The sequence below is a fragment of the Anser anser genome (assembly GCF_964211835.1).
Source record: "Anser anser genome assembly, chromosome: 2".
NCBI classification, from domain to species: Eukaryota; Metazoa; Chordata; class Aves; order Anseriformes; family Anatidae; genus Anser; species Anser anser.
This window is the reverse complement of record NC_139721.1, coordinates 1,032,407-1,057,652: the sequence shown is the minus strand read 5'-3', so window position 1 is coordinate 1,057,652 and position 25,246 is coordinate 1,032,407. Positions and strand designations below refer to the sequence as shown.

Below are 25,246 nucleotides of genomic sequence, written 5' to 3'. Positions count from 1 at the left end.
CGTCCTCAGTCGAAGAGCTGGCTTGCATGGAGTTGGAGGCTTCTGTCGGGGGTGTTGGTGTGGGTCCTTAGCAGGGGTAGCAGGCCCTTCCGCCAGAGAAGCAGCCCAGGCCTCCAAGGCCAAAGCCTCCAAAGCCACCGGAGGAGATGGGCACTCCCTGGGAGCTGAGGTTGCTGCCCACGGCAGCTGATGCGGAGGATCCAACGGCGGTGTTCTGGGGGAAGGAGCTGAGGATGGGTCCTGGCAGGGTGACCAGCACGGTGGGAGGCTGGATGGCGACGTGGGAGTCCTCGCACTGTCTGACACAGGGCTCGTTGCAGCTGTTAGCCAGTGGGGTGGGTCCGCAGGGGCGGCAGATGTCGTAGCAGGACATGTCTGTGGTGCGGAGGGTCCCTGGAAGAGAGGGTGCTGGGAAGGTGGAGTTTGTTGGGGGCGTGAGGAGCGGTGCTGGGGGAGGCCAAGGGAGTGGGGAGGCCTAGGGTGGGACTTTGGGGAGTATGGCGGTGGTGAAGCGGAAGGGCTGTTGAGGCTGGGGGCAGAAAGAATCTGGAGAGATGGGTCCAGTGGGGCAGGTGAAGGAGGGGAGCGGGGCTCAGGCTCACCTTGTGGGGCGCAGAGGAGAAGGCGTCGGGAGGAGTGTGTGAGGGTGCGAGGTGCAGGGCCGCTTTTATGCTGGTCCTTGGGTGCCCGCGGGGTGAGAGAGCCTTTGCGCATGACAGCATTTGGCGTGAGCTGCTCTTATATGCCAAAACCCATGAAGTAATGAGGTGGGGTGTGTTGTCCCCACGATGCTCCATCTTCATTTCCTCCTGTTGAGGATGTTGGAAGTGGCGGAACATTTCAAGTGAGAGTATTAAAGGGATAGTTCCTGAAGGTTCGTTAAAGGGCTGGCAGAAGATGCATGCATGACATGGGAGAAGTGCATTGTTGTCAGTGAGGTCATAGTTTGGCACTCCTGAGGTGTGGTCGGTGGCTCTGTTGTGAGGAGGGGGCCCCCGTTGTTGGCATCCCCAGCAGGCTGGTCAGGGCTTCTCAGGTATGCTGGGCGTGATGCGCTACCACTTGCATCACATTCACTCCCTCCGTGCCTTCATCCCAACTCACGAGCCTGCTTTTAGCCCTTGTCTTTCCTGTTTGGTGTGCTGCATTGGTGGCTTGGTGGTCATCTTGTAGGTAGAGGATGTATCTGGGAGCAAGTGGGCTCCCTGTCTTGTCCTTGGGGCCGCAGTCAAAAGAGGCAGAGGAGGGGAGTTTGCATAGCAGGATGTTGTAGTCGCGGGCCTGTCTTAGGGCTGACAGGACTAAGTGCGTTGGGAGTCCTGCCGTGCTTCCCAAAGGGTTGCGTTGGCGACTCCGTAGCGCTCCCTTTTGTGGGGCCAGCATGTTGACAGCTGGGGCTTTGGCCTCCTGCAGTTTGGTGGGAGTCCCTTAGGCTGTTCTTTGTGGTGGGGGTCAAGGGGGAATCCTATTTCTGTGCGTGGTGTTCAACGTTGAGACAGACGATATGGACGTTTTAGAGGGGAGCTGGAGGTGTGCATGCTGCTTGTAGCTGTGAACATGGGGCCCCAGTGGTGATGGTTGCATTGCGAGGATTGGGGAATGGCAAGTGCAGCCCCTGATCTGCCGAGGTGAGTGTTTTGTAGGCTGTCCCACTGGAGCTTGTTGACGAGGATGATGGGGAGGCTGTGTAGCTGGTTATGCAGGAGTCCGTGGGACCTGACAGGCTGCACCTGCAAATGCTGAGTGTCGTGGCTGATACGTTTTCAATAAATAGCTCTCTCAGTTACCTTTGAAAAGTCACGGCGACTGGGAGAGGTTCCTGAAAAGTGGAAGAGACTCATCCCACTCTTATGTTCAAAAGATGAAGGAGGAATGTCTGGGAAACTGCAGCCTGGTCAGCCTGAGGTCAGAGTCTGGGACGGTTCTGAAGGAAATCCTCCCAGAATGTGTTCTCAAGTACGGAAAAGTGATGGAGAGTAGTCAGCGTGGATTTATAGAGAGCATATCCCCTGTGTGCCTACATAGCATCTTCTACGGAGAAGTGACTGACGTCCTACATATATGACTCTGTGATAGTGTTTGTTGTGAAGGTGTAGGATCACAGAGGCACAAAAAACATCGCTTATTGGCTCAGCACTGGGCAGCGGCAGGTCCCTTTGTAGATGGCTGAAAGAGGCCCTTATCAAACATGGGGCAACTGCTGGATTGTTCTCATAGAGGCCACCCCTGCAGCCCCCACTACCAAAACCTTGCCACGTAAAAACAGAACACTAGGGGAGGTCTTGTGGCACTTTTCAACCTGATCTTGAACCGTGTATTTATACAGGGTGAAGTGGGAGTCATCATAGAATCATAGAATGGCTCACCTTGGAAGGGACCTTAAGGATCATCTAACTCCAGCCCCCTGCCGGAGGCAGGGATGCCACCCACCAGATCACGTTGGCCAAGGCCCCATCCAGGCTGGCCTTGAACACCTCCACGCCTGGGGTAACCACAACTTCTCTTGGCAACCTGTTCCAGTGCCTCATCCTCTCACAGTGAAGAATTTCCTTTTCATGTCTAGTCTAAATCTATCCTCTTTTAGTTGAAGACCATTCCCCCTTGTCCTGTCATTATCTACCCAAGGAAAGAGACGTTCTCCGTCTTTTTCAGAAGACCCCTTCAAGTACTGAAAGGTCTCAAGGAAGTCTCCGCAGAGCCTGCACTTCTCCAGGCTGAACATCCCGTGCTCTCTGAGCCTTCTTTCATAGGGGAGGTGCTCAAGGTGGTGCCTCACAAGGACAGAGCAGAGGGGGACAATCACGTCCCTCGACCTGCTGGTCACACCTCTGTTGAAGCAGCCCAGGGTGCAGGTGGCTTTCTGGGCTGCAGGCGTGCCCTGCTGGGTCCTGTCGAGCCTTTGGTCCACCAGAACAACCCAAGTCCTTCTCTGCAGGGCTGCTCTCAATGAGTTCTTCTCCCAGTCTGTCCTCCTGACTGGGATTGCCCCGACCCAGGTGCAACACCTTGAACTTGGACTTGTTGAAGCTCATGTGGTTCACATGAGCCCGCTTCTGCAGCCTGTCCAGGTCCCTTTGGCTGAAGAGCGTTGAGTGAAGAAAGGAGGAGTGTCAGGCTGGCATGCATTAGAACTTTATTGAGGAAGACTCATGAAAAGGAAGGAGCACAAACAGAAGGGCCGTGGTCAGAGGTGCAAGCAGAGTGACCATCAGCAGCTATGCATTTTGTGTGGGAGCTATTCCCAGAGCACGGAGACGAGAGCATCCTCAGTCCATGAAGTGGCTTGCAGGGCATTGTTAGCTGCTGTCAGGGGTGCTGGCGTGGGTCCTTAGCAGGGGTAGCAGGCTCTTCTGCCAGAGAAGCAGCCCAGGCCTCCAAGGCCCCAGCCTCCAAGGCCCCATCCTCCAAAGCCTCCAGAGGAGACGGGCACTCCCTGGGAGCTGAGGTTGCTGCCCACGGCAGCTGATGCGGAGGATCCAACGGCGGTGTTCTGGGGGAAGGAGCTGAGGATGGGTCCTGGCAGGGTGACCACCACGGTGGAAGGCTGGATGGCGACGTGGGAGTCCTCGCACTGTCTGACACAGGGCTCGTTGCAGCTGTTAGCCAGCGGGGTGGGTCCGCAGGGGCGGCAGATGTCGTAGCAGGACATGTCTGTGGTGCGGAGGGTCCCTGGAAGAGAGGGTGTTGGGAAGGTGGAGGGTGTTGGGGGCACGAGAAGCAGTGCTGGGGGAAGCCAAGGGAGTGGGGAGGCCTGGGGTTTTGCGGAGCATGGCAGTGGGGAGGCGGAAGGGCTGCTGAGGCTGGGGGCAGAGGGCATATGAAGAGCTAGGCCTGTTGGGGCGGGTGAAGGAAGGGGGTGGGGTTCAGGCTCACCTTGTTCGGCGCAGGGGAGAAGGCGTCGGGAGGAGTGTGTGAGTGTGAGAGGTGCAGGGCCGGCTTTTATGCTGGTCCTTGAGTGCCCGCGGGGCGAGAGAGGCTTTGCGCATGACAGCATTTGGCATGAGCTGCTCTTGCATGCCAAAGCCTGGCAAGTAATGAGGTGGGGTGTGGTGTCCTTCCCACAACTCGACCTTTTCATTTCCTCCTGTTGAGGACATGGTGTTGGGTCGTGGTGGCACCTTCAAAGTGAGAGTATTAGAGGCTGGAGCATTTCTGTGAAAGGTGCATGGCAGGGCAGGTAGATGATGTGGCCAAAGGCTGGCTGAGGTGTGGTGTCATGAGTGAGGTCTTTGCATGGCATTTATGTGGTGTGGCCCAGCCACACTGGGCTTTGTGGCTGTGAGGAAATCATTGCAGTGGAGCGTATCGGGCATAGAAGAGGGTGCTATGAAAAGAAGGAATGAGAGATGAGTAGGTCCTCCACTGGCCATGTTTCCTGACACCGTAGGCTTCCTCGCCTTTCCTCCAAAGCCGAAGCCACCAGAAAAGTCAAGCCTTGACGCTCTGCTTGATGGGATGTTTTGGGCTGGGTGGGGAGGTCCATGAGCGGCCCTGAGATTCATGAAAGGCGGAGGACAAGAGGTACTGTCAGAAAGGGCCAGCTGGGAGCCATTGTGTTATTGGGGGTGATATTTGGCATTTGTGTCAAGGGAGAAACCTATTTCTCTGCCCAGTGTTTGATTTTCTGCAAGGTGATTTGGACATTTCAGACGGAACTGGAGGCATGTGGTCTGCAACTCCAAAGTGTGGGCGAATGTCAAGGCCTTCCACTGCTTAGCCAAGGTGAGTGTTTTGCAGGCTGTCCAACAGGTGAGTGGTGCGTGTTGCTGAGGAAGACGGGGAGGCTGTGCCACTGGATGTGCTTAAGTGCACAGGACCTATCAGGTTGCACCCACAAATGCTGAGAGTCCTGGCTGAAATCTTCACAAGGCTTCATTCAGCTTTCTTTGAAAGTTCTTGGTGACTGGGTTCCTGAAGACTGGAATAGACTCGTCCCACTCTGATGTTCAACAAGATGGAGAAGGAAGTTCTGGGAAACTGCAGGCTGGTCACTCTGTCATCCGTCGCTGGGAATGGTTTGAAAGAAATCCTCCTGCAAAGCATTGACAAGCCCATGAACGGTAAGAAAGAGATGGGGACTAGTCAGCATGGATCTACAAAGAGCAGATCATACTTGAGCCTTCTCAGTGAAGTGAGAACTACGTTGAAGTGACGTGCTGGGTGGACAAGGGGAGAGCAGGAATTGTTGCTTACCTTGCCTTTAGTAAAGGCTTTGATGATTGCTCCAATGACATGGCCATTCAGAAGCTGAGGAAGTACGGGTCTCTTTGAGAAAGAGCCATGGTTGGGGATTTGGTGAGCCCAAGATCCAGCCTCATCTCAGAGGCACAACCGTCATTCTATGACGTTGATTGAAGTGTCTTGATGGTATCTGTCATGGGTGGTGTCCAGAAAATCCCAGTGGGAAAGAGAGTAGTTCAGTGCGTGCTGACTTCTATTGGTGCAGCCCTGGAGATTGCTGGCTTTCTGGGCCGCGAGTGTACATCGCTGGCTCACATTGAGATGTTTCTCCACCAATACCCCCAAGTCATTTTCTGCGGGGCTGCTCTCAATCCACTCGTTGCACAGGCTGTATTCATGTTGGGGATTGTGTCGACCCAAATGCAGGACTTTGCATTCGGCCCTGTTGAACTCCTTGAGGTTTGCTTGGGCCCACCTGTCAAGCCTGTCAAGGTCCTTCCAGATGGCATCCCTTTCCTCTAAGGTGTCGGCCCCCCCACAGAGCTTGGTGCCATGTGCAAACTTGCTGAGGGCCCGCTCCATCCCACTGTGTATGTCAGGGGCAAGGAGGTGAAATAACACAGGTCCCAGGACAGACCCCTGAGAGAAAGCACTCCTCCATTTTATCTACCTGGGCATCGAAGTGTTGGCCGCTACTCCTTGAATGTGCTCATCCAGCCAATTAGTTGTCTGCTAAGTGGTCTGTCCGTCAAATGTGTGCCTCCTCTTGTTTAAAAACCAGGATATATGTAAGAGTGCTGTCTAGCTGCTTCCTGAACAGCAAGAGGCTTGGGCCCTGCCGGCCTGCTGAGCCCTGCTTAATGTTGAGTGAAGTTGAAGGAGTGTTGGGAGCAGAAAGGAAGAGGAGACATCACAGGCTGACATGCACGAGAACTTTATTGTGGAAAAAAAGAGTGCAAAGGCTTGCAGAGTAGAAGGGACCTGTTCTGTGGTGCAAGTAGTGCCACCATCAGCCTGTGTCCCATGGAACAGCAGGTTTTCGCAGAGCCCCAAGGTCTTTGTGCACTGCAATAGAATCAGCACATGGGAGGTGCCGGGTGTGTTTGTGGCTGGGAGTAAGCCATTGCAGTGGAGAATACTGGACATGGAAGACGGTGGAAGGAGAACAAGGAAGTGAGAGAGGAGTAGGCTGTCCATCAGCCATGTTTCCAGGCAGCATGGACTGGCCCCGTTCCCTGCTAGAGTGCGGAGTGCCCTGAGAAGAAGAGCCGAGGCTGGGGAGCCTGTGCGCTATGAAGAGCGCAGAGGTGCGTCCTCAGTCGAAGAGCTGGCTTGCATGGAGTTGGAGGCTTCTGTCGGGGGTGTTGGTGTGGGTCCTTAGCAGGGGTAGCAGGCCCTTCCGCCAGAGAAGCAGCCCAGGCCTCCAAGGCCAAAGCCTCCAAAGCCACCGGAGGAGATGGGCACTCCCTGGGAGCTGAGGTTGCTGCCCACGGCAGCTGATGCGGAGGATCCAACGGCGGTGTTCTGGGGGAAGGAGCTGAGGATGGGTCCTGGCAGGGTGACCAGCACGGTGGGAGGCTGGATGGCGACGTGGGAGTCCTCGCACTGTCTGACACAGGGCTCGTTGCAGCTGTTAGCCAGTGGGGTGGGTCCGCAGGGGCGGCAGATGTCGTAGCAGGACATGTCTGTGGTGCGGAGGGTCCCTGGAAGAGAGGGTGCTGGGAAGTCAGAGGGTGTTGGGGGCGTGAGGAGCGGTGCTGGGGGAGGCCAAGGGAGTGGGGAGGCCTAGGGTGGGACTTTGGGGAGTATGGCGGTGGTGAAGCGGAAGGGCTGTTGAGGCTGGGGGCAGAAAGAATCTGGAGAGATGGGTCCAGTGGGGCAGGTGAAGGAGGGGAGCGGGGCTCAGGCTCACCTTGTGGGGCGCAGAGGAGAAGGTGTCGGGAGGAGTGTGTGAGGGTGCGAGGTGCAGGGCCGCTTTTATGCTGGTCCTTGGGTGCCCGCGGGGTGAGAGAGCCTTTGCGCATGACAGCATTTGGCGTGAGCTGCTCTTATATGCCAAAACCCATGAAGTAATGAGGTGGGGTGTGTTGTCCCCACGATGCTCCATCTTCATTTCCTCCTGTTGAGGATGTTGGAAGTGGCGGAACATTTCAAGTGAGAGTATTAAAGGGATAGTTCCTGAAGGTTCGTTAAAGGGCTGGCAGAAGATGCATGCATGACATGGGAGAAGTGCATTGTTGTCAGTGAGGTCATAGTTTGGCACTCCTGAGGTGTGGTCGGTGGCTCTGTTGTGAGGAGGGGGCCCCCGTTGTTGGCATCCCCAGCAGGCTGGTCAGGGCTTCTCAGGTATGCTGGGCGTGATGCGCTACCACTTGCATCACATTCACTCCCTCCGTGCCTTCATCCCAACTCACGAGCCTGCTTTTAGCCCTTGTCTTTCCTGTTTGGTGTGCTGCATTGGTGGCTTGGTGGTCATCTTGTAGGTAGAGGATGTATCTGGGAGCAAGTGGGCTCCCTGTCTTGTCCTTGGGGCCGCAGTCAAAAGAGGCAGAGGAGGGGAGTTTGCATAGCAGGATGTTGTAGTCGCGGGCCTGTCTTAGGGCTGACAGGACTAAGTGCGTTGGGAGTCCTGCCGTGCTTCCCGAAGGGTTGCGTTGGCGACTCCGTAGCGCTCCCTTTTGTGGGGCCAGCATGTTGACAGCCGGGGCTTTGGCCTCCTGCAGTTTGGTGGGAGTCCCTTAGGCTGTTCTTTGTGGTGGGGGTCAAGGGGGAATCCTATTTCTGTGCGTGGTGTTCAACGTTGAGACAGACGATATGGACGTTTTAGAGGGGAGCTGGAGGTGTGCATGCTGCTTGTAGCTGTGAACATGGGGCCCCAGTGGTGATGGCTGCATTGCGAGGATTGGGGAATGGCAAGTGCAGCCCCTGATCTGCCGAGGTGAGTGTTTTGTAGGCTGTCCCACTGGAGCTTGTTGACGAGGATGATGGGGAGGCTGTGTAGCTGGTTATGCAGGAGTCCGTGGGACCTGACAGGCTGCACCTGCAAATGCTGAGTGTCGTGGCTGATATGTTTTCAATAAATAGCTCTCTCAGTTACCTTTGAAAAGTCATGGCGACTGGGAGAGGTTCCTGAAAAGTGGAAGAGACTCATCCCACTCTTATGTTCAAAAGATGAAGGAGGAATGTCTGGGAAACTGCAGCCTGGTCAGCCTGAGGTCAGAGTCTGGGAAGGTTCTGAAGGAAATCCTCCCAGAATGTGTTCTCAAGTACGGAAAAGTGATGGAGAGTAGTCAGCGTGGATTTATACAGAGCGTATCCCCTGTGTGCCTACATAGCATCTTCTACGGAGAAGTGACTGACGTCCTACATATATGACTCTGTGATAGTGTTTGTTGTGAAGGTGTAGGATCACAGAGGCACAAAAAACATCGCTTATTGGCTCAGCACTGGGCAGCGGCAGGTCCCTTTGTAGATGGCTGAAAGAGGCCCTTATCAAACATGGGGCAACTGCTGGATTGTTCTCATAGAGGCCACCCCTGCAGCCCCCACTACCAAAACCTTGCCACGTAAAAACAGAACACTAGGGGAGGTCTTGTGGCACTTTTCAACCTGATCTTGAACCGTGTATTTATACAGGGTGAAGTGGGAGTCATCATAGAATCATAGAATGGCTCACCTTGGAAGGGACCTTAAGGATCATCTAACTCCAGCCCCCTGCCGGAGGCAGGGATGCCACCCACCAGATCACGTTGGCCAAGGCCCCATCCAGGCTGGCCTTGAACACCTCCACGCCTGGGGTAACCACAACTTCTCTTGGCAACCTGTTCCAGTGCCTCATCCTCTCACAGTGAAGAATTTCCTTTTCATGACTAGTCTAAATCTATCCTCTTTTAGTTGAAGATCATTCCCCCTTGTCCTGTCATTATCTACCCAAGGAAAGAGACGTTCTCCGTCTTTTTTAGAAGACCCCTTTAAGTACTGAAAGGTCTCAAGGAAGTCTCCGCAGAGCCTGCACTTCTCCAGGCTGAACATCCCGAGCTCTCTGAGCCTTCTTTCATAGGGGAGGTGCTCAAGGTGGTGCCTCACGAGGAGAGAGCAGAGGGGGACAATCACGTCCCTCGACCTGCTGGTCACACCTCTGTTGAAGCAGCCCAGGGTGCAGGTGGCTTTCTGGGCTGCAGGCGTGCACTGCTGGGTCCTGTCGAGCCTTTGGTCCACCAGAACAACCCAAGTCCATCTCTGCAGGGCTGCTCTCAATGAGTTCTTCTCCCAGTCTGTCCTCCTGACTGGGATTGCCCCGACCCAGGTGCAACACCTTGAACTTGGACTTGTTGAAGCTCATGTGGTTCACATGAGCCCGCTTTTGCAGCCTGTCCAGGTCCCTTTGGCTGAAGAGCGTTGAGTGAAGAAAGGAGGAGTTTCAGGCTGGCATGCATTAGAACTTTATTGAGGAAGACTCATGAAAAGGAAGGAGCACAAACAGAAGGGCCGTGGTCAGAGGTGCAAGCAGAGTGACCATCAGCAGCTATGCATTTTGTGTGGGAGCTATTCCCAGAGCACGGAGACGAGAGCATCCTCAGTCCATGAAGTGGCTTGCAGGGCATTGTTAGCTGCTGTCAGGGGTGCTGGCGTGGGTCCTTAGCAGGGGTAGCAGGCTCTTCTGCCAGAGAAGCAGCCCAGGCCTCCAAGGCCCCAGCCTCCAAGGCCCCATCCTCCAAAGCCTCCAGAGGAGACGGGCACTCCCTGGGAGCTGAGGTTGCTGCCCACGGCAGCTGATGCGGAGGATCCAACGGCGGTGTTCTGGGGGAAGGAGCTGAGGATGGGTCCTGGCAGGGTGACCACCACGGTGGAAGGCTGGATGGCGACGTGGGAGTCCTCGCACTGCCTGACACAGGGCTCGTTGCAGCTGTTAGCCAGCGGGGTGGGTCCGCAGGGGCGGCAGATGTCGTAGCAGGACATGTCTGTGGTGCGGAGGGTCCCTGGAAGAGAGGGTGTTGGGAAGGTGGAGGGTGTTGGGAAGGCGGATGGTGTTGGGAAGGCGGAGGGTGTTGGGGGCGTGAGGAGCGGTGCTGGCGGAGGCCAAGGGAGTGGGAAAGCCTAGGGTGGAGTTGTGGGGAACATGGCGGTGGGGAGGCAGAAAGGATGCTGAGGCTGGGGACAGAGGGAGTGTGGAGAGATGAAGGAGGGGAGTGGGGTCCAGGCTTACCTTGTTGGGTGCAGGGGAAAAGGCGTCGGGAGGAGTGTGTGAGGGTGAGAGGTGCAGGGCTGGCTTTTATGCTGGTCCGTGAGTGCCCGCGGGGCGAGAGAGCCTTTGCGCATTACAGCATTTGGTGTGAGCTCTTCTTACATGCCAAAGCCGATCATGTAATGAGGTGGGGTGCATTGTCGTTCCCACAACTCGACCTTTTCATTTTCTACTCTTGAGTATGTGTCTGTTTGGTTTGGTGGCACATTTCAAGTGAGAATAATAAAGACCAAAGAATAGTTCTTGAAGGTGTGCAAAAGGGCGGGTAGAAGATCCATCCAAGGCATGGGAGAGGTGCGTTGTCATCAGTGAGGTCATGGGTTGGCACTCATGAGTTGTTTTCTGTGGCTTTGTTTTGAGAAGGGGGGCCCATTTGCTGGTATCCCCAGCAGGCTGTTCTGGGCTTCCCAGGTATCTGGGCATGATGCGCTACCACTTGCATCACGTTCACTCCCTCCGTGCCTTCAACCCAACTCAGCAAGCCTGCGGTTAGCCCTTGTCTTTCCCATCGTGTGTCCTGCTTTGGCAGGGTATGTGAAAAAAAAAAAAAATGTGGTGTTTTTGCCATTGAGTGTGTTTTTGCAGTAGAAAATTCCACAAACCTTGCATATTGAAAAGTGATTGCGCAAGCATGACAGTGGCATGGGAGTGGGGAGTATGTTAACCAGATAAGGGGAAGGTGCCACTGTCCCCAGCTAAGGAGCACAGCTTACAAAAAGAGGAGGAGAAGTGCGAAATCCGTATAAACAAATAATCAGGTCCCTCTTGTCATGAGACGAGAAGGAAAAATAGAAGGAAAAAGAGAAGTTAGTAGCTGGTCAAATAAAATTGTACATATATGGTATAATAATAAGCGTCAAGTAGTTTGTGAACCTGTATTACTCAGTCGATGAGGAACCAGGGAGGAATCAAGCGTTGGGTAATTGGTAATATAAGGTTATGATATACTTTTGCTGTGCACTCCTGCTTGCAGGACACCTGCCATTGCAATTATGAATAAAATTGCTTCACAGAATCATAGAATCATTAAGGTTGGAAAAGACCTTCAAGATCATCTGGTCTAACCGTCTCCCTACTACCAATGTCACCCACTACACCATGTCCCTAAGTACCAGGTCCAACCTTTCCTTGAACACCCCCAGGGACGGTGACTTCAGCACTTCCCTGGGCAACCTGTTCCAATGCCTAACTACTCTTTCTGAGAAGAAATGTCTCTTAATTTCCAACCTAAGCCTCCCCTGGTGCAACTCAAAGCCATTCTCTCTAGTCCTATCACTAGTTATCTGCGAGAAGAGGCTGACCCCCAGCTACCCACCACTTCTTCTCAGGTAGTTGTAGAGAGCAGTAACGTCTCCCTTGAGCCTCCTCTTCTCCAGACTAAACAACCCCAGCTCCCTCAAGTGCACAGGATTTGTGTTCCAGGCCCTTCACCAGCTTCGTCACCCTTCTCTAGACACGTTCCAGGGCCTCAATGTCCTTCTTGTACTGAGGGGCCCAAAGCTGAACACAGTACTTGAGGTGCAGTCTCACCAGAGCTGAGTACAGGGGAACGATCACCTCCCTGGTCCTGCTGGCTGCACTATTCCTGATACAGGCCAGGATGCTGTTGGCCTTCTTGGCCACCTGGGCACACTGCCGGCTCATGTTCAGGCGAGCATCAACTAGCACCCCCAGATCCTTATCATCTGCACAGCTTTCCAGCCAGCCTTCCCCAAGCCTGTAGCGCTGCATGGGGTTGTTGTGGCCAAAGTGCAGGAACCAGCACTTAGCCACGTTGAACCTCATCCCATTGGCCTTTGCCCATGGACCCATCCTATCCAGGTCCCTCTGCAGGGCCTTCCTACCCTCTGGCAGATTAGCATTTCCCCCCAGCTTGATGTCATTTGCAAACTTACTGAGGGTGCACTCAATTCCCTCATCCAAATCATCAAAAAAGATATTAAAGAGGATGGACCCCAACACCAACCCCTGGGGAATACCACTGGTGACCGGTCGCCAGCTGGATTTCACTCTGTTCACCACCACTCTCTGGGTCTGGCCGTCCAGCCAGTTTTTAACCCAGCGAAGAGTGTACCTGTCCAAGCCATGGGCTGCCAGCTTCTCCAGGAGAATACTATGGGAGACTGTGTCAAAGGCCTTGCTGAAGTCGAGGTAGACTCTACAGCCCTTGCCTTTCCCACTGGGTGTGCAGTGTCAGTGGCCTAGTGCCCTTCTTGCTTGTAAGGTTGTAGCTACAAGAAAGGACGTTTCATGCTGCCTGGGTTGCAGTCTTGAGTATGTTGAGGCCATGTGGGTCTTCTGGACTCCATATGAAGGCTGGACAGTATTTTTTATAGCTCTCATAGACTGAGTGGGTAATACGCAGTTAGTGAGACTGTGGCCCTAGGAAGTCATGGGGACATTGGGTCTGGGACCCTGCAGTATGGGGGGACCATGACAGAACCCTACATGTGTGGTCTATCTACTTTATTTTCATGAGTACTTTTTAATCAGCATTTTTCCAGCCCCACCTGCTCCTCCCTCCCCCCTTATTTATTTATTTATTTATAACCCCTGTTTGGGGATTCCTTGCCATTTTGTTCTCAGGGTTTTGTTTTATTGACTGATTCTTTTTCCCTCTCTTTTTGGTTGTTTTTGTAAGCCCTTTGGTTGATCTGAACAATTTGTTTCAACGGGCCTTTCTAACAGGATGGTTGGTTGTCTTTTCTGCTGCAGCTGGGGCCTGTCAGCTGCCTCCTGACTGGAAGGTGCTGGTTGTTAACTGCCTCATGATTGGCTGAGGAGTCCCTGCGGGCTGCAAGTACCTGGCTGTGCTGAGGGTAGGCTGCGACTGCTGGAGCAGAGGTGGGCGATGACAGGAGGTAGCGGGGCCTAGAGCCCAACACATGCCATGCAGGGTTGCCATGGCACTGCTGTTGCAGGACTTGGTGCTGCAGTGGCCATGGCCTCGCCGGCAGGACACTCAGGACATGAGGGCTAGCTGCTTGAGCTGAGCTTGAATGTTGAAGAGAGCCTGTCCTGGCTCGGCTGTGTGGTAGTAGCTGCTGGCATGCTTTGGAGAGAGATGGGATGTTTGTGACACAGCGTGGTAAGAGCTCTTTGTCCACCTGCTTACAAACATCCAGGGATGTCAAAGGCAATGAGAATGGGTTCTCGAAGTGTAAAGCAGTAAAAGCAAGAGTAGGGAAGGCACTGAATGAGGTGGAGGTGGATGACAGAGGACATGGAAAAGGTGGAGGTAGTGAATGTCTTCTTCACTTGAGTCTCCACTAGCAAGAGCAGCCTTCAGGAATCCAATGTCCCAGAGACCAGCATGAAATTCAGGAGCAAGGAAGAGGTCCCCTAGTCAAGCAGCCATACACAAGTCTAAGGGCTACAAAGGGATGCACCCAGGAGTACTGAAGGAGCTGGCTGATGTCATTGCAACGCCACTCTCAGTAATGTGCAAATGGTCATGGGGAGTGAAGGAGGACTGAAGGAGGCCTGAGGACTGGAGGAAAGCAAACATCACTCCTCCTTGAAGAAAGGCAAGAAGGAGGACCCGAGGAACTGGAAACCAGTCAGCCTAACCTTGATCCCTGGGAAGGTGATTCATTTCCAGGCACACAGAGGACAAGAACGTCATCAGGAGTATGGATTCCCAAAGGGGAAGTCACACTTGACTGGCCTGATAACCCTCTGGGCTGAAATGACTGGCTTGGTAAAAGACAGGAAAGCAGTGGATGTTGTCTGTCTGCCTGACTTCAGTCAGGCTTTTGACACTGTCTCCCATCAGATTTTTATAGAGAAGCTGTTGAAGTATGGGCTCGATGATCAAGCAGTGAGGTGGATCAAAAACAGGGTGAGCAGCCAGGCCTAAGGTCGAGAGTCAGAGATTGATCCCAGAGGAGAATGCTGGGTCCAGTCCTGGTAAACATCTTCATTTATGGTGCGGGTGATGCAGCAGAGCATAGCCTCTACGTGGTTCCTGCTGACAGAACACCAAGGAATGGCTGATCTGCCACAGCATTGTCTTGGCATCCTGAAGGACCTTGACAGGCTGGAGAAGCAGGCTGATGGGAACCTCTTGGAGTTCAAACAGGGAAAGTGCCAAGCCCTGCAGCTCGGGAGGAACAGCCCCAGGCACCAGGACATGCTGGGGGCTGCCCATCTGGAAAGCAGCTTAGCAGAAAATGACCTGGGTGTCCTGGTGGACACCAGGTTGAACACGGGGCAGCAATGTGCCCTTGCAGGTAGGAGGGTTAATGGTGTCTTGCATTATATTAGAGGGAATGTTGCCAGCACATCAAGAGAGGTGATCCTTCCCCTCTACTCAGCAGTGGTGAGGCCCAACCTGGGCCTCCTCAATGAGGAAGTGCTAAGAGAGCTTGGACTGTTGAGCCTGGAGAAGACGTGGCTCATGAGAGATCTCACATATGTCTACGAATACCTGAAGGGAGGGTGCAGAGAGGATGAAGCCAGGGTCTTGTGAGTTGTGCAAGAGAGGTGCCTGAAGACTGGAAGAAAGCCAATGTCACATCAGTCTTCAAAAAGGGCAGGAAGGAGAACTCAGGAAAATACAGGCCAGTCAGCCTCACCTCCATTTCTGGAAAGGTGATGGAGCAGCTCATCCTGGAGGTCATCTCCAAGCATGTGGAGGATTAGAGAGTGATCAGGAGTAGTCAGCATGGATTTACCAAGGGGAAATCATACTTAACTAATCTGATAACTTTCAATGATGAGATGACTAGCTGGGTAGATGAGGGGAGAGCGGTGGATGTGATCTACCTTGGCTTCAGCAAGGCTTTTGACACTGTCTCCCATAACATCCTCATAGGCAAGCTCAGGATGTGCGGGCTAGATGAGTGGACACTGAGGTGGATTGATAATTGGCTGGATGGCAGAGCTCAGAGGGTTGTGCTCAGTGGTGAGGAGTCTAGTTACAGGCCTGTAGCTAGAAGTGTCCCTCAGGCATCAGTACTGGGTCCAGTTTTGTTCAACTTATTCATTAATGACCTCGACGATGGAACAGAGTGCACCCTCCGGAAGTTTGCTGATGACACAAAGCTCGGAGGAGTGGCTGATACCCCAGAGGGCTGTGCTGGCATTCAGAGGGACCTGGACAGGCTGGAGAGATGGGCTGAGGGGAACCTCACGAAGTTCAACAAAGGCAAGTGCAGGTTCCTGCACCTAGGGAGGAATAACCCCAAGAACCAGTACAGGCTGGGGGCTGACCTGCTGGGGAGCAGCTCTGCAGAGAGGGAGCTGGGAGTCCTGGTGGACAGCAGGCTGACCATGAGTCAGCAATGTGCCCTTGTGGCCAAGAAGGCCATTGGTATCATGGGGTGCATTTGGAAGAGTGTTGCCAGCAGGTCAAGGGAGGTGATCCTGCCTGCCTGCTCAGTCCTGGTGAGGCCACACCTGGAGTATTGTGTCCAGTTCTGGGCTCCCCAGTACAAGAGGGACATGGAACTACTGGAGCAAGGCCAGAGGAGGGCTATGAAGATGATTAGAGGACTGGAGCACCTGTCATACGAGGACAGGCTGAGAGAACTGGGCCTGTTTAGCTTGGAAAAGAGAAGACCGAGGGGAGATCTCATCAATGCATATAAATATATGAAGGGAGGGTGTCAAGAGGATGGAACCAGACTCTTTTCAGTTGTGTCCAGTGCCAGGACGAGAGGCAAAGGGCACAGACTGAAGCACGGGAAGTTTCATCTGAATATGAGAGGGCACTTCTTTACTGTGAGGGTGAAAGAGCACTGGAACAGGTTGCCCAGAGAGGTCGTGAAGTCTCCTTCTCTGAAGATATTCAAAACATGCCTGGATACTATCCTGTACAATGTGCTCTAGGTGATCCTGCTTGGCAGGAGCATTGGACTAGATGATCTTCAGAGGTTCCCTCCAACCTCAACCATTCTGTGATTCTGTGGTGCCAGGACAAGAGGTAATGGGCACAAAGTAGAAGACCAGATGTTCTGCGTAAATCTGTAGAAACCTTTTTTACAGTGTGGGTGACCAAGTTCTCCTCCTTGGAGGTACTCAAAAGCCACCTGGAGACAATCTGGGGTAATCTGGTCTTGGTGGTGCTGCTTGAGCAGAGGGGATGAATGAGGTGACTGCCAGAGGTCCCTTCCAACCTCAACCATTCCACAATACTGTGAAACCAGATGAGTAGGGATGTAAGCTGGTTCTGTTGAAAGATTGTAGGTTGCAGGTAAGTGGGGAAACAGAGGTTGGGTTGTCAGTACATAGGGTGTGGTGACTGAGCTACAGAAGTCTTGGGAAGAAGCAAGAGGTGGGAAAAGGATTCACCTGAGGTGCCCGTATGCAAAAGCACAGAGCCTGGGAAGTAGGCAGGAGGAGCAAGAGCCCTGTGTCAGCTCAGAGAACTGTGGCATCATGGGATTACCTGAGGCTGGTGGGACAGCTTGTATGACTGGAGGGCTGCAATAGCTGCCCACGGACTCTGCGGGAGAGATGTGCAGGGAGGAGGCAGGGGACAGGCTGTTTTGTGAAGGAGCATCCCAGGTCTTTAGAGATGGTCAATGGGATGGATAAATCGCTTTCTGGGAGTTTGTGGGTGGCCTGCCTTCCTGTGATGCATGTGGATGTTCTGTGCATTGTCTCTCAGGTAAGCAGGGCTTGTTGCTGAAGGAGGTGAGGTGAGGTGGGAAGGGTGACTGCGTTTCTCTGTTGTTGGGCGCTGGGGTGACTGACAGGGAAGAGGCATGGGGGAGGAATGCCATGCTGGGCTGGGGGCCTGCTGTGAGACAGGTTGGTGACTTTGTGGGGGGGAGAGAAGGGTTTCTGTGCTGGAGGAAGGAGACTTGGAAGGGTGGTTGCAGTGTGAGCTGCATATTTGTGCCAGAACCCTTGTACCCACTCTCATGCTCAATCCTCGTTGTCCCTGTGGCCATATGGTTGCTTGTGGGCCCTCTTTCCTGTTGTGTGTCTTTCCTTTTAGCCCTGGAAGTCTTGGAAAAGGCTGTGTGGCCATTGAGAACTGCAGTTCCTGCTCCATTCATCTTTCTGTGTGAGGCAGCCAGCGGAAGGCTCTGTGGATATTTTTGTGAGATTCCCTTGCAGCCTATTACAGTCTCATCTTGTTCAGGAAAATGTGCAGGAGCCCTAAAGCCTTGAATAGATGAACAGCTGAGGAGCAGGAGAGTGGTTGGATGAGGGGTGCAATGCTTCCTGCAGGACATTCTTAGCCTTTACATGACACGGGGCATAGGCCATGGCCAGTAATGTTCCCTTTGTGACAATGGAGCTGAGCCCTTACTGTGAAGTCACGTTGTTCCTCTCTTCTTTCTTTTCATTGTTTGTTTCTTTGCTTTTCTTTCTGCTTCTGTGGTAACATATCTTAGGAGGGCTGGAGAGTGGTGCTGGGGAAGAGAGTTAGGTGTGTGGTGACACAGGGAGATTGCATCAGATACCTGACCAGATGGTCTTTATATACCCAAGCCATTGTTTGGACAAGTGAAAGGCTTGTGTCATGTTCTGGAAGGAAAAATTGTGCCAAGCTATGCTGGCTGTGGTGAACATACTTCTTGGGATAGGTCTTGGCACCTTGGGGAACTCACCAATAGCTTTCTCAAGCCATCCCTGTGTTTATGTTGGGATGGGATTTCTGTGTTAGGCTTGATGGAGTCTGAGCACAAGGCCCTTCACCATCTGGAATGATGACCTCTTGAGCCCTGTCTTTCTTGTGGATGAAGTTGAAAGAGTGTTGGGAGAAGAAAGGAAGAGGAGGCATCTCAGAATGCATTGCAGGATGATTTTATTGAAGAAAAAACATCAAAAAGGAAGGCATACAGAATAAAAGGGACGAATACAAAGGTGCAAGTAGGGCAATCATCGGCTTACGTGCCTTGTGCACAGCAGATTTTCCCAGAGCAAAAAGGTCTTCCTGTACTGTGATAAATTCACCAAAAAGGAGGTCTCCAAGGGCTTCTTGCTCTGAGTAATTGCAGCAGAAAGTACTTGACATAGAAGGAGGCACTGTGGAAAGGAGAAAGAGGAAGAAAGTGCCATGAAAAGAAGAACTATGGCTGGTGAGCCCGTGTGCCATGAACAGCACAGAGGTGCATCCACAGTCTGAGAGCTGGCTTTCACGGTGTTGGAGACTGCTGTCAGCAATATTGGTGTGGGTCCTTAGCAGGGGTAGCAGGCTCTTCTGCCAGAGAAGCAGCCCAGGCCTCCGAAGCCAAAGCCTCCAAGGCCAAAGCCTCCGAATCCCCCGGAGGAGATGGGCACTCCCTGGGCGCTGAGGTTGCTGCCCACGGCAGCTGATGCGGAGGATCCAACGGCGGTGTTCTGGGGGAAGGAGCTGAGGATGGGTCCTGGCAGGGTGACCACCACGGTGGAAGGCTGGATGGCGACGTGGGAGTCCTCGCACTGCCTGACACAGGGCTCGTTGCAGCTGTTAGCCAGCGGGGTGGGTCCGCAGGGGCGGCAGAGGTTGTAGCAGGACATGTCTGTGGCGCGGAGGGTCCCTGGAAGAGAGGGTGCTGGGAAGTCGGAGGGTGTTGGGGGCGTGAGGAGTGGTGCTGGGGGAGGCCAAGGGAGTTGGGGAGGCCTAGGGTGGGACTTTGGGGAGCATGGCGGTGGGGAGGCGGAAGGCCTGCTGAGGCTGGGGGCAGAGGGTTTGAGGAGAGATGGGGTCGGTGAGGTGGGCGAAGGAGGGGAGCGCGGTTCAGGCTCACCTTGTTGGGCGCACGGGAGAAGGCGTCAGGAGGATTGTGTGAGGGTGCGAGGCACAGGGCCGGCTTTTATGCTGGTCCCCAAGTGCCCATGGGGCAAGAGAGCCTTTGCACGTGACAGCAGTTGGCATGACCTGCTCTTGCATTCCAAAGCCTGGCAAGTAATGAGGTGGGGCATGTTTTTGATCCTGCAACACTCAATTTTCACGTCCTTCTCTTGAGGACATGTCCATTTGGCAATAGTGGCACCTTTTACGTCAAAGTAATTATTAAAGGCCAAAGGATTGTTCCTGAAGGTGCATGTCAGGGCGAGCAGAAGACGTGACCCAAGCATAGGAGAGCAGCGGTGTTTTCAGTGAGGTCATGGTGCTGCTCTCATGTGGTGTGATTGCGGCTGTGTTGTGAGGAGGGGCTTCCTGGATGTGCTGGGCATGAAGTGCAGCCACTTCCTTTTATGACAAGGTTACCCATCTAATTGACCAAAGGAAGGCAGTACATGCAATTTCTTTGGATTTCAGCAAACCTTTTTGATACTGTTTCTCAAAACATCCTCCTGGACAAAACGTCCGGCACGCAGGTAGATAAATATATAACACAGTTGGTGGACTGTTGTCTGACTGGTCAAGTTCAAAGGGTTGTAGTAAAGGGGGGGTTCGTCACGCTTGCTGCAGTCACTAGTGGGGTTTCCCAGGACTCCATTTTGGACCCAGTTCTCTTTGATGTTTTTGCAGATGATCTGGATACAGGCCTCAAATGCATACTCAGTAAGTTTACAGATGACAGGAAATAAGGAGTTGCTGTTGTCTCCCTCAAGGGTGGAGAGGCTGTGCAGAGAGATCTTGACAGACCACAGGGCTGTGCAATCACTAGTCATATGAAGTTTAAGAAGAGTAAGTACCAGATTCTGCACCTGGGGCACGGTAACCTGTCCCAGTATATGTACAGACTGGGGGATGAGGTACTGGGGAGCTGCCCCAAAGAAAGGGATCTGTGGCTTCTAGTTGACAGTAAGTTGAGTAATGAAGTGGGGTGTGTTTTCCTACCCCAAATGTTCCCTTTTTGGGTCCTTCTGCTGAGGGCATGGCCAATGATCATGGCGGCGCATTTCAAGTGTCAGTATTAAAGACCAAAAAATAGTTCTTGAAGGTGCGTGTAAGGCTGGATAGAAGATGCATCCAAAGAAAGGGAGAGGTGTGGTGTCATCAGTGAGGTCAAAGGGAAACCTGTTTTTGATTTTTAGAAAGATGATTTGGACATTTCAGATGGGAACTGGAGGCATGCGGTCTGCAACTCAAAAGGGTGGGTGATATCAAAGCCTTCCACTGGTTAGGCAAGGTGACTGGTTTGCAGGCTGTCTGACAGGTGAGTAGTGCATGTTGCTGAGGAAGATGGAGAAGTTGTGCCACTGGATGTACTGAAGTGCACAGGACCTGTCAGGTTGCACCCACAAATGCTGAGAGTCCTGGCTGATATCTTCACAAGGCTACTTTCAGCTTTCTTTGAAAGTTGATGGTGACTGGGCTCCTGAAGACTGGAATAGACTCATCCCACTCCTATGTTCAACAAGATCAAGAAGGAAGGTCTGGGGAACCGCAGGATGGTTTGCCTGCCATCAGTCTCTGGGAAGGTGCGGAAGGAAATCCTCTTGGGAAGCACTGCCCAGCACACAAATGATAAGAATGCGATGGGGAGTATTCAGCATGGATTTAGAGAACTGAAGTCATGCTTGAGCCTCCTCAGTGTCTTCTGCGTTGAAGTAACTCTCCTGGTAAATGAGGGAAGAGCCGTGTCTGTTGCTTACCTTGCCTTTAGTAAAAGCTTTGATGCTCCCTCAGACGACATGGCCATTCTGAAGCTGAGAAAGTACGGGTTTCTTTGAGAAAGAGCCATGGTTGAGAATTTGGTGAGCCCAAGATCCAGACTCATGCCAGAGGTGCAACCCTCATTCCATGTCATTGCTTGCAGCGTCTTGATGGTATTTGTCAGAGGTGGTGGCCAGAAAATCCTGATGGGAAAGAGAGTTGTTCAGTGCGTGCTGATTTCTGACCCATGCAGAAGTCCCTTAGTGTGCCCAGGCCTTTGGTTTTGCAAGTGAAGGGCTTGTGTCATATGCCAGAAGAACAGTAGCAGCCCATTGGTGCTGTTGTCAGTGACATACTTGCTGAGAGAGGTCTTGTGTCCCTTTTCATAGACTCTTAGAATTGTAGACTATCTTGACTGTGAGATACTGTAGAGTATCCAGATCCTTGAGGCTCCATGAGTCCGAGTCCTGACAACATACAAGGCAACCTGGGTGTTAAACCAGATAGAATAATTGAATGATTGAATGTTTTCAGTTGGAAGGCATGCTAATTCCATGATTCCTGTAGGCCTGTTTTAATTACTGGAGGGTCTCTATAACGTCTGCCTGGAGCCTTCTCTTCTCCAGGCTGAACAAGCCCGGCTCTCTCAGCCTGTCTTTGTAGGAGAGTTGCACCAGCTGTCTGACCATCTTTGTGTCCCTCCTCGCAACCTGCTCTGACAGTTCCAGATCTGTCTTATGCTGGGGGCCCAAGCACTCAACACAGTCTTGCAGGTGGGGTCTGACAAGAGCAGAGTACAGGGGGAGAATAGCCTCCCTCCTTTTGCCAGCTGCAATTCTTATGATGCAGCCCAGGAGACGGCTGGCTTTCTGGGCTGCGAGTGCACTGGCTGCTCAGGTTGAGACATTTCCCCACCAATACCCCTAAATCATTCTTCACTGGGCAGCTCATAATCCACTCGTTGCTCAGCCTGTATTCATGGTGGGGATTGTCTCGACCCAAAAGCAGGACCTTGCACTCGGCCTTGTTGAATGCCTTTGCGTTTGCTTGGGCCCACCTGTCAAGCCTGTCAAGGTCCTTCCATTCCTTTTTCCCCTAAGGTGTCGGCTACCCCACAGAGCTTGGTGCCATTCACAAACTTGCTGAGGGCCTGCTCAATCCCACCAGGCATGTCAGCAACAAAGAGGTCAAATAACACTGGTCCCAGGATAGAATCCTGAGAGAAAGCTCTCCTCACTGGTCTCTATGTGTGCACTGAGCTGTTGGCCGCAACTCCTTATATGTGCTCATCCAGCCAATTAGTTGTCTGCTAAGTGGTCCGTCTGTCAAAACAGTGACTCTCCATTTTAAAAACAAGGATGTATGTAAGAGTTCTGTCCAGATGCTTCTTGAACAGCAACAGGCTTGGGCCCTGCTGGCCTGCTGAGCCCTGCTTAATGTTGAGTGAAGTTGAAGGAGTGTTGGGAGCAGAAAGGAAGAGGAGACATCACAGGCTGACATGCACGAGAACTTTATTGTGGAAAACAAGAGTACAAAGTTATGCAGAGTAGAAGGGACCTGTTCTGTGGTGCAAGTAGTGCAACCATCAGCCTGTGTCCCATGGTAGAGCAGATTTTCGCAGAGCCCCAAGGTCTTCATGCACTGCAATAGAATCAGTACATGGAAGGTGCCAAGTGTGTTTTTGGACTTTGCGAGCAAGTCATTGCAGTGGAGAGTACTGGACATGGAAGACGGTGGAAGGAGAACAAGGAAGTGAGAGAGGAGTAGGCTGTCCATCAGCCATGTTTCCAGGCAGCATGGACTGGCCCCGTTCCCTGCTAGAGTGTGGAGTGCCCTGAGAAGAAGAGCTGTGGCTGGTGAGCCCATGAGCTATGAACAGCACAGAGGTGTGTCCTCAGTTGAAGAGCTGGCTTGCATGGTGTTGGTGTGGGACCTTAGCAGGGGTAGCAGGCTCTTCTGCCAGAGAAGCAGCCCAGGCCTCCGAAGCCAAAGCCTCCAAGGCCAAAGCCTCCGAATCCCCCGGAGGAGATGGGCACTCCCTGGGAGCTGAGGTTGCTGCCCACAGCAGCTGATGCGGAGGATCCAACGGCGGTGTTCTGGGGGAAGGAGCTGAGGATGGGTCCTGGCAGGGTGACCACCACGGTGGAAGGCTGGATGGCGACGTGGGAGTCCTCGCACTGCCTGACACAGGGCTCGTTGCAGCTGTTAGCCAGCGGGGTGGGTCCGCAGGGGCGGCAGAGGTTGTAGCAGGACATGTCTGTGGTGCGGAGGGTCCCTGGAAGAGAGGGTGTTGGGGAGGCGGAGGGTGTTGGGGGCGTGAGGAGTGGTGCTGGGGGAGGCCAATGGAGTGGGGAGGCCCAGGGTGGTACTGTGAGGAGCATGGCAGTGGGGAGGCGGAAGGGCTGCTGAGGCTGGGGGCAGAGGGCGTATGAAGAGCTAGGCCTGTTGGGGCGGGTGAAGGAAGGGGGTGGGGTTCAGGCTCACCTTGTTGGGCGCAGGGGAGAAGGCGTCGGGAGGAGTTTGTGAGTGTGAGAGGCGCAGGGCCGGCTTTTATGCTGGTCCTTGAGTGCCCGCGGGGCGAGAGAGCCTTTGCGCATGACAGTATTTGGCGTGAGTTGCTCTTGCATTCCAAAGCATGGCAAGTAATGAGGTGGTGTGTGTTGTCATTCCCACAATGCTCCCTTTTCATTTTCTCTTATTTAGGATGTGTCTGTTTCACAGAATCTTGGCAGCGCATTACAAGTGACAGTAATAAAGACCAAGGCAAGACCACTTGCCTCATACTAAACAGGAGGCTTTGGAATACAAGAGCACGTCACGCCAAATGCTGTCATGCGCAAAGGCTCTCTCGCCCTGCGGGCACTCAAGGACCAGCATAAAAGCCGGCCCTGCGTCTCACACCCTCACACAATCCTCCCGACGCCTTCTCCCCTGCGCCCAACAAGGTAAGCCTGAACCCCGCTCCCCTCCTTCACCCACCCAATTGGCCCCATCTCTCCACAGGCCTTTTACCCCCAGCCTCAGCAGCCCTTCTGCCTCCCCACCTCCATGCTCCTCACAGTACCACCCTGGGCCTTCCCACTCCCTTGGCCTCCCCCAGCACCGCTCCTCATGCCCCCAACACCCTCCGCCTCCCCAACACCCTCCACCTTCCCAACGCCCTCTCTTCCAGGGACCCTCCACACCACAGACATGTCCTGCTACGACATCTGCCGCCCCTGCGGACCCACCCCGCTGGCTAACAGCTGCAACGAGCCCTGTGTCAGGCAGTGCGAGGATTCCCGTGTCGTCATCCAGCCTCCTGCCGTGCTGGTCACCCTGCCAGGACCCATCCTCAGCTCCTTCCCCCAGAACACCGCCGTTGGATCCTCCGCATCAGCTGCCGTGGGCAGCAACCTCAGCTCCCAGGGAGTGCCCATCTCCTCCGGGGGATTTGGAGGCTTTGGCCTTGGAGGCTTTGGCTTTGGAGGCCTGGGCTGCATCAATGGCGGAAGAGCCTGCTACCCCTGCTAAGGACCCACGCCAACACCCCTGACAGAAGCCTCCAACACCATGCAAAACAGCTCTCGGACTGAGGACGCACTTCTGCGCTCTTCATGGCACCTGGGCTCGCCAGCCGCGGCTCATCATTCCATGGCACAACAAAGCAAGCAAGCAAGGAAGGGGCCAGCCCATGCTGTCAGGACACAAGGCCAACATACCTCCTTCTTTCTTCCTCTTTCTCCTGTCCATAGCACCACCTTCTACGGCCGCTACTCTCTGCTGCAATGCCTTGCTCACTAGCACAATCCCTCCAGAGACCTTCTGGGGCTGCTCCCACCACACGGTAGCGAGACCTTGGGGCTCTGGGAAAATCTGCTCTACGCAAGGGACATAGGCTGGTGGTCGCCCTCCAGGCACCTCCGAATGTGCACCTTCCACTTGACGCTCCCTCTTTTTCATGTTTTCCTCAATAAAATCCGCCTGCATCCCACATCCTCAGATGCCTCCTCTTCCTTTCTTCTCCCAACGCTCTTCCAACTTCACCTGACAAAAAGAACAAAAAGCAGGGCTCAAGTGGCCATCAGGGCCCAAGCCTGGTGGTGTTCAAGAAGCGTTTGGACAATGCTCTTACATAGATCCTTGTCACTAAAATGGAAAGACATGATGGGCCACTCAGCAGACAATGAATTGCCTGCATGGTCACATACCAAGAGTTGCGGTCAACAGCTCAGTGCTCAGGTGGAGACCAGGGAGGAGTGGTGTCCCTCTGGGGCCTCTAGTGAGGCCAGTATGATTTAACAGGGTTGTCCGTCACACGGACACCACACATATGGTGCGAGACTCCTCGTGGA

At 53.6% G+C, this 25,246-nt stretch overlaps 4 protein-coding genes and 1 pseudogene across 5 annotated transcripts; 1 reads left to right on the top strand and 4 right to left on the bottom strand.

The window, feature by feature from the left end:
• Positions 1-67: 67 nt before the first annotated feature.
• LOC310894070 (feather keratin 1-like) lies at positions 68-373 on the bottom strand (the record flags this gene model as incomplete). Its single annotated transcript, XM_083823773.1, has 1 exon — positions 68-373. The coding sequence occupies one exon, from the start codon at positions 371-373 to the stop codon at positions 68-70; it is 306 nt and encodes a 101-aa protein (XP_083679899.1).
• A 9,286-nt stretch (positions 374-9,659) lies between these two features.
• On the bottom strand, positions 9,660-10,399 carry LOC310895881 (feather keratin 1-like). The gene is made up of 2 exons (XM_083827629.1): positions 10,388-10,399; positions 9,660-10,160 (listed from the first exon to the last, which is right to left on the bottom strand). The coding sequence occupies exon 2, from the start codon at positions 10,138-10,140 to the stop codon at positions 9,820-9,822; it is 321 nt and encodes a 106-aa protein (XP_083683755.1). The 5' UTR covers positions 10,141-10,160; positions 10,388-10,399; the 3' UTR covers positions 9,660-9,819.
• Positions 10,400-18,562: 8,163 nt separating this feature from the next.
• LOC310894069 (feather keratin 1-like) lies at positions 18,563-20,205 on the bottom strand (the record flags this gene model as incomplete). The annotated part of the gene is made up of 2 exons (XM_083823772.1): positions 18,563-18,903; positions 20,154-20,205. The coding sequence occupies 2 exons, from the start codon at positions 20,203-20,205 to the stop codon at positions 18,563-18,565; spliced, it is 393 nt and encodes a 130-aa protein (XP_083679898.1).
• A 2,641-nt stretch (positions 20,206-22,846) lies between these two features.
• On the bottom strand, positions 22,847-23,167 carry LOC310894068 (feather keratin 1-like; the record flags this gene model as incomplete). The annotated part of the gene is made up of 1 exon (XM_083823771.1): positions 22,847-23,167. The coding sequence occupies one exon, from the start codon at positions 23,165-23,167 to the stop codon at positions 22,847-22,849; it is 321 nt and encodes a 106-aa protein (XP_083679897.1).
• A 459-nt stretch (positions 23,168-23,626) lies between these two features.
• LOC310895289 (feather keratin 1-like) lies at positions 23,627-24,425 on the top strand (annotated as a pseudogene). Its single transcript has 2 exons — positions 23,627-23,857; positions 24,085-24,425. The product of its transcript is annotated as a feather keratin 1-like (transcript).
• The last annotated feature ends 821 nt before the right edge of the window (positions 24,426-25,246 follow it).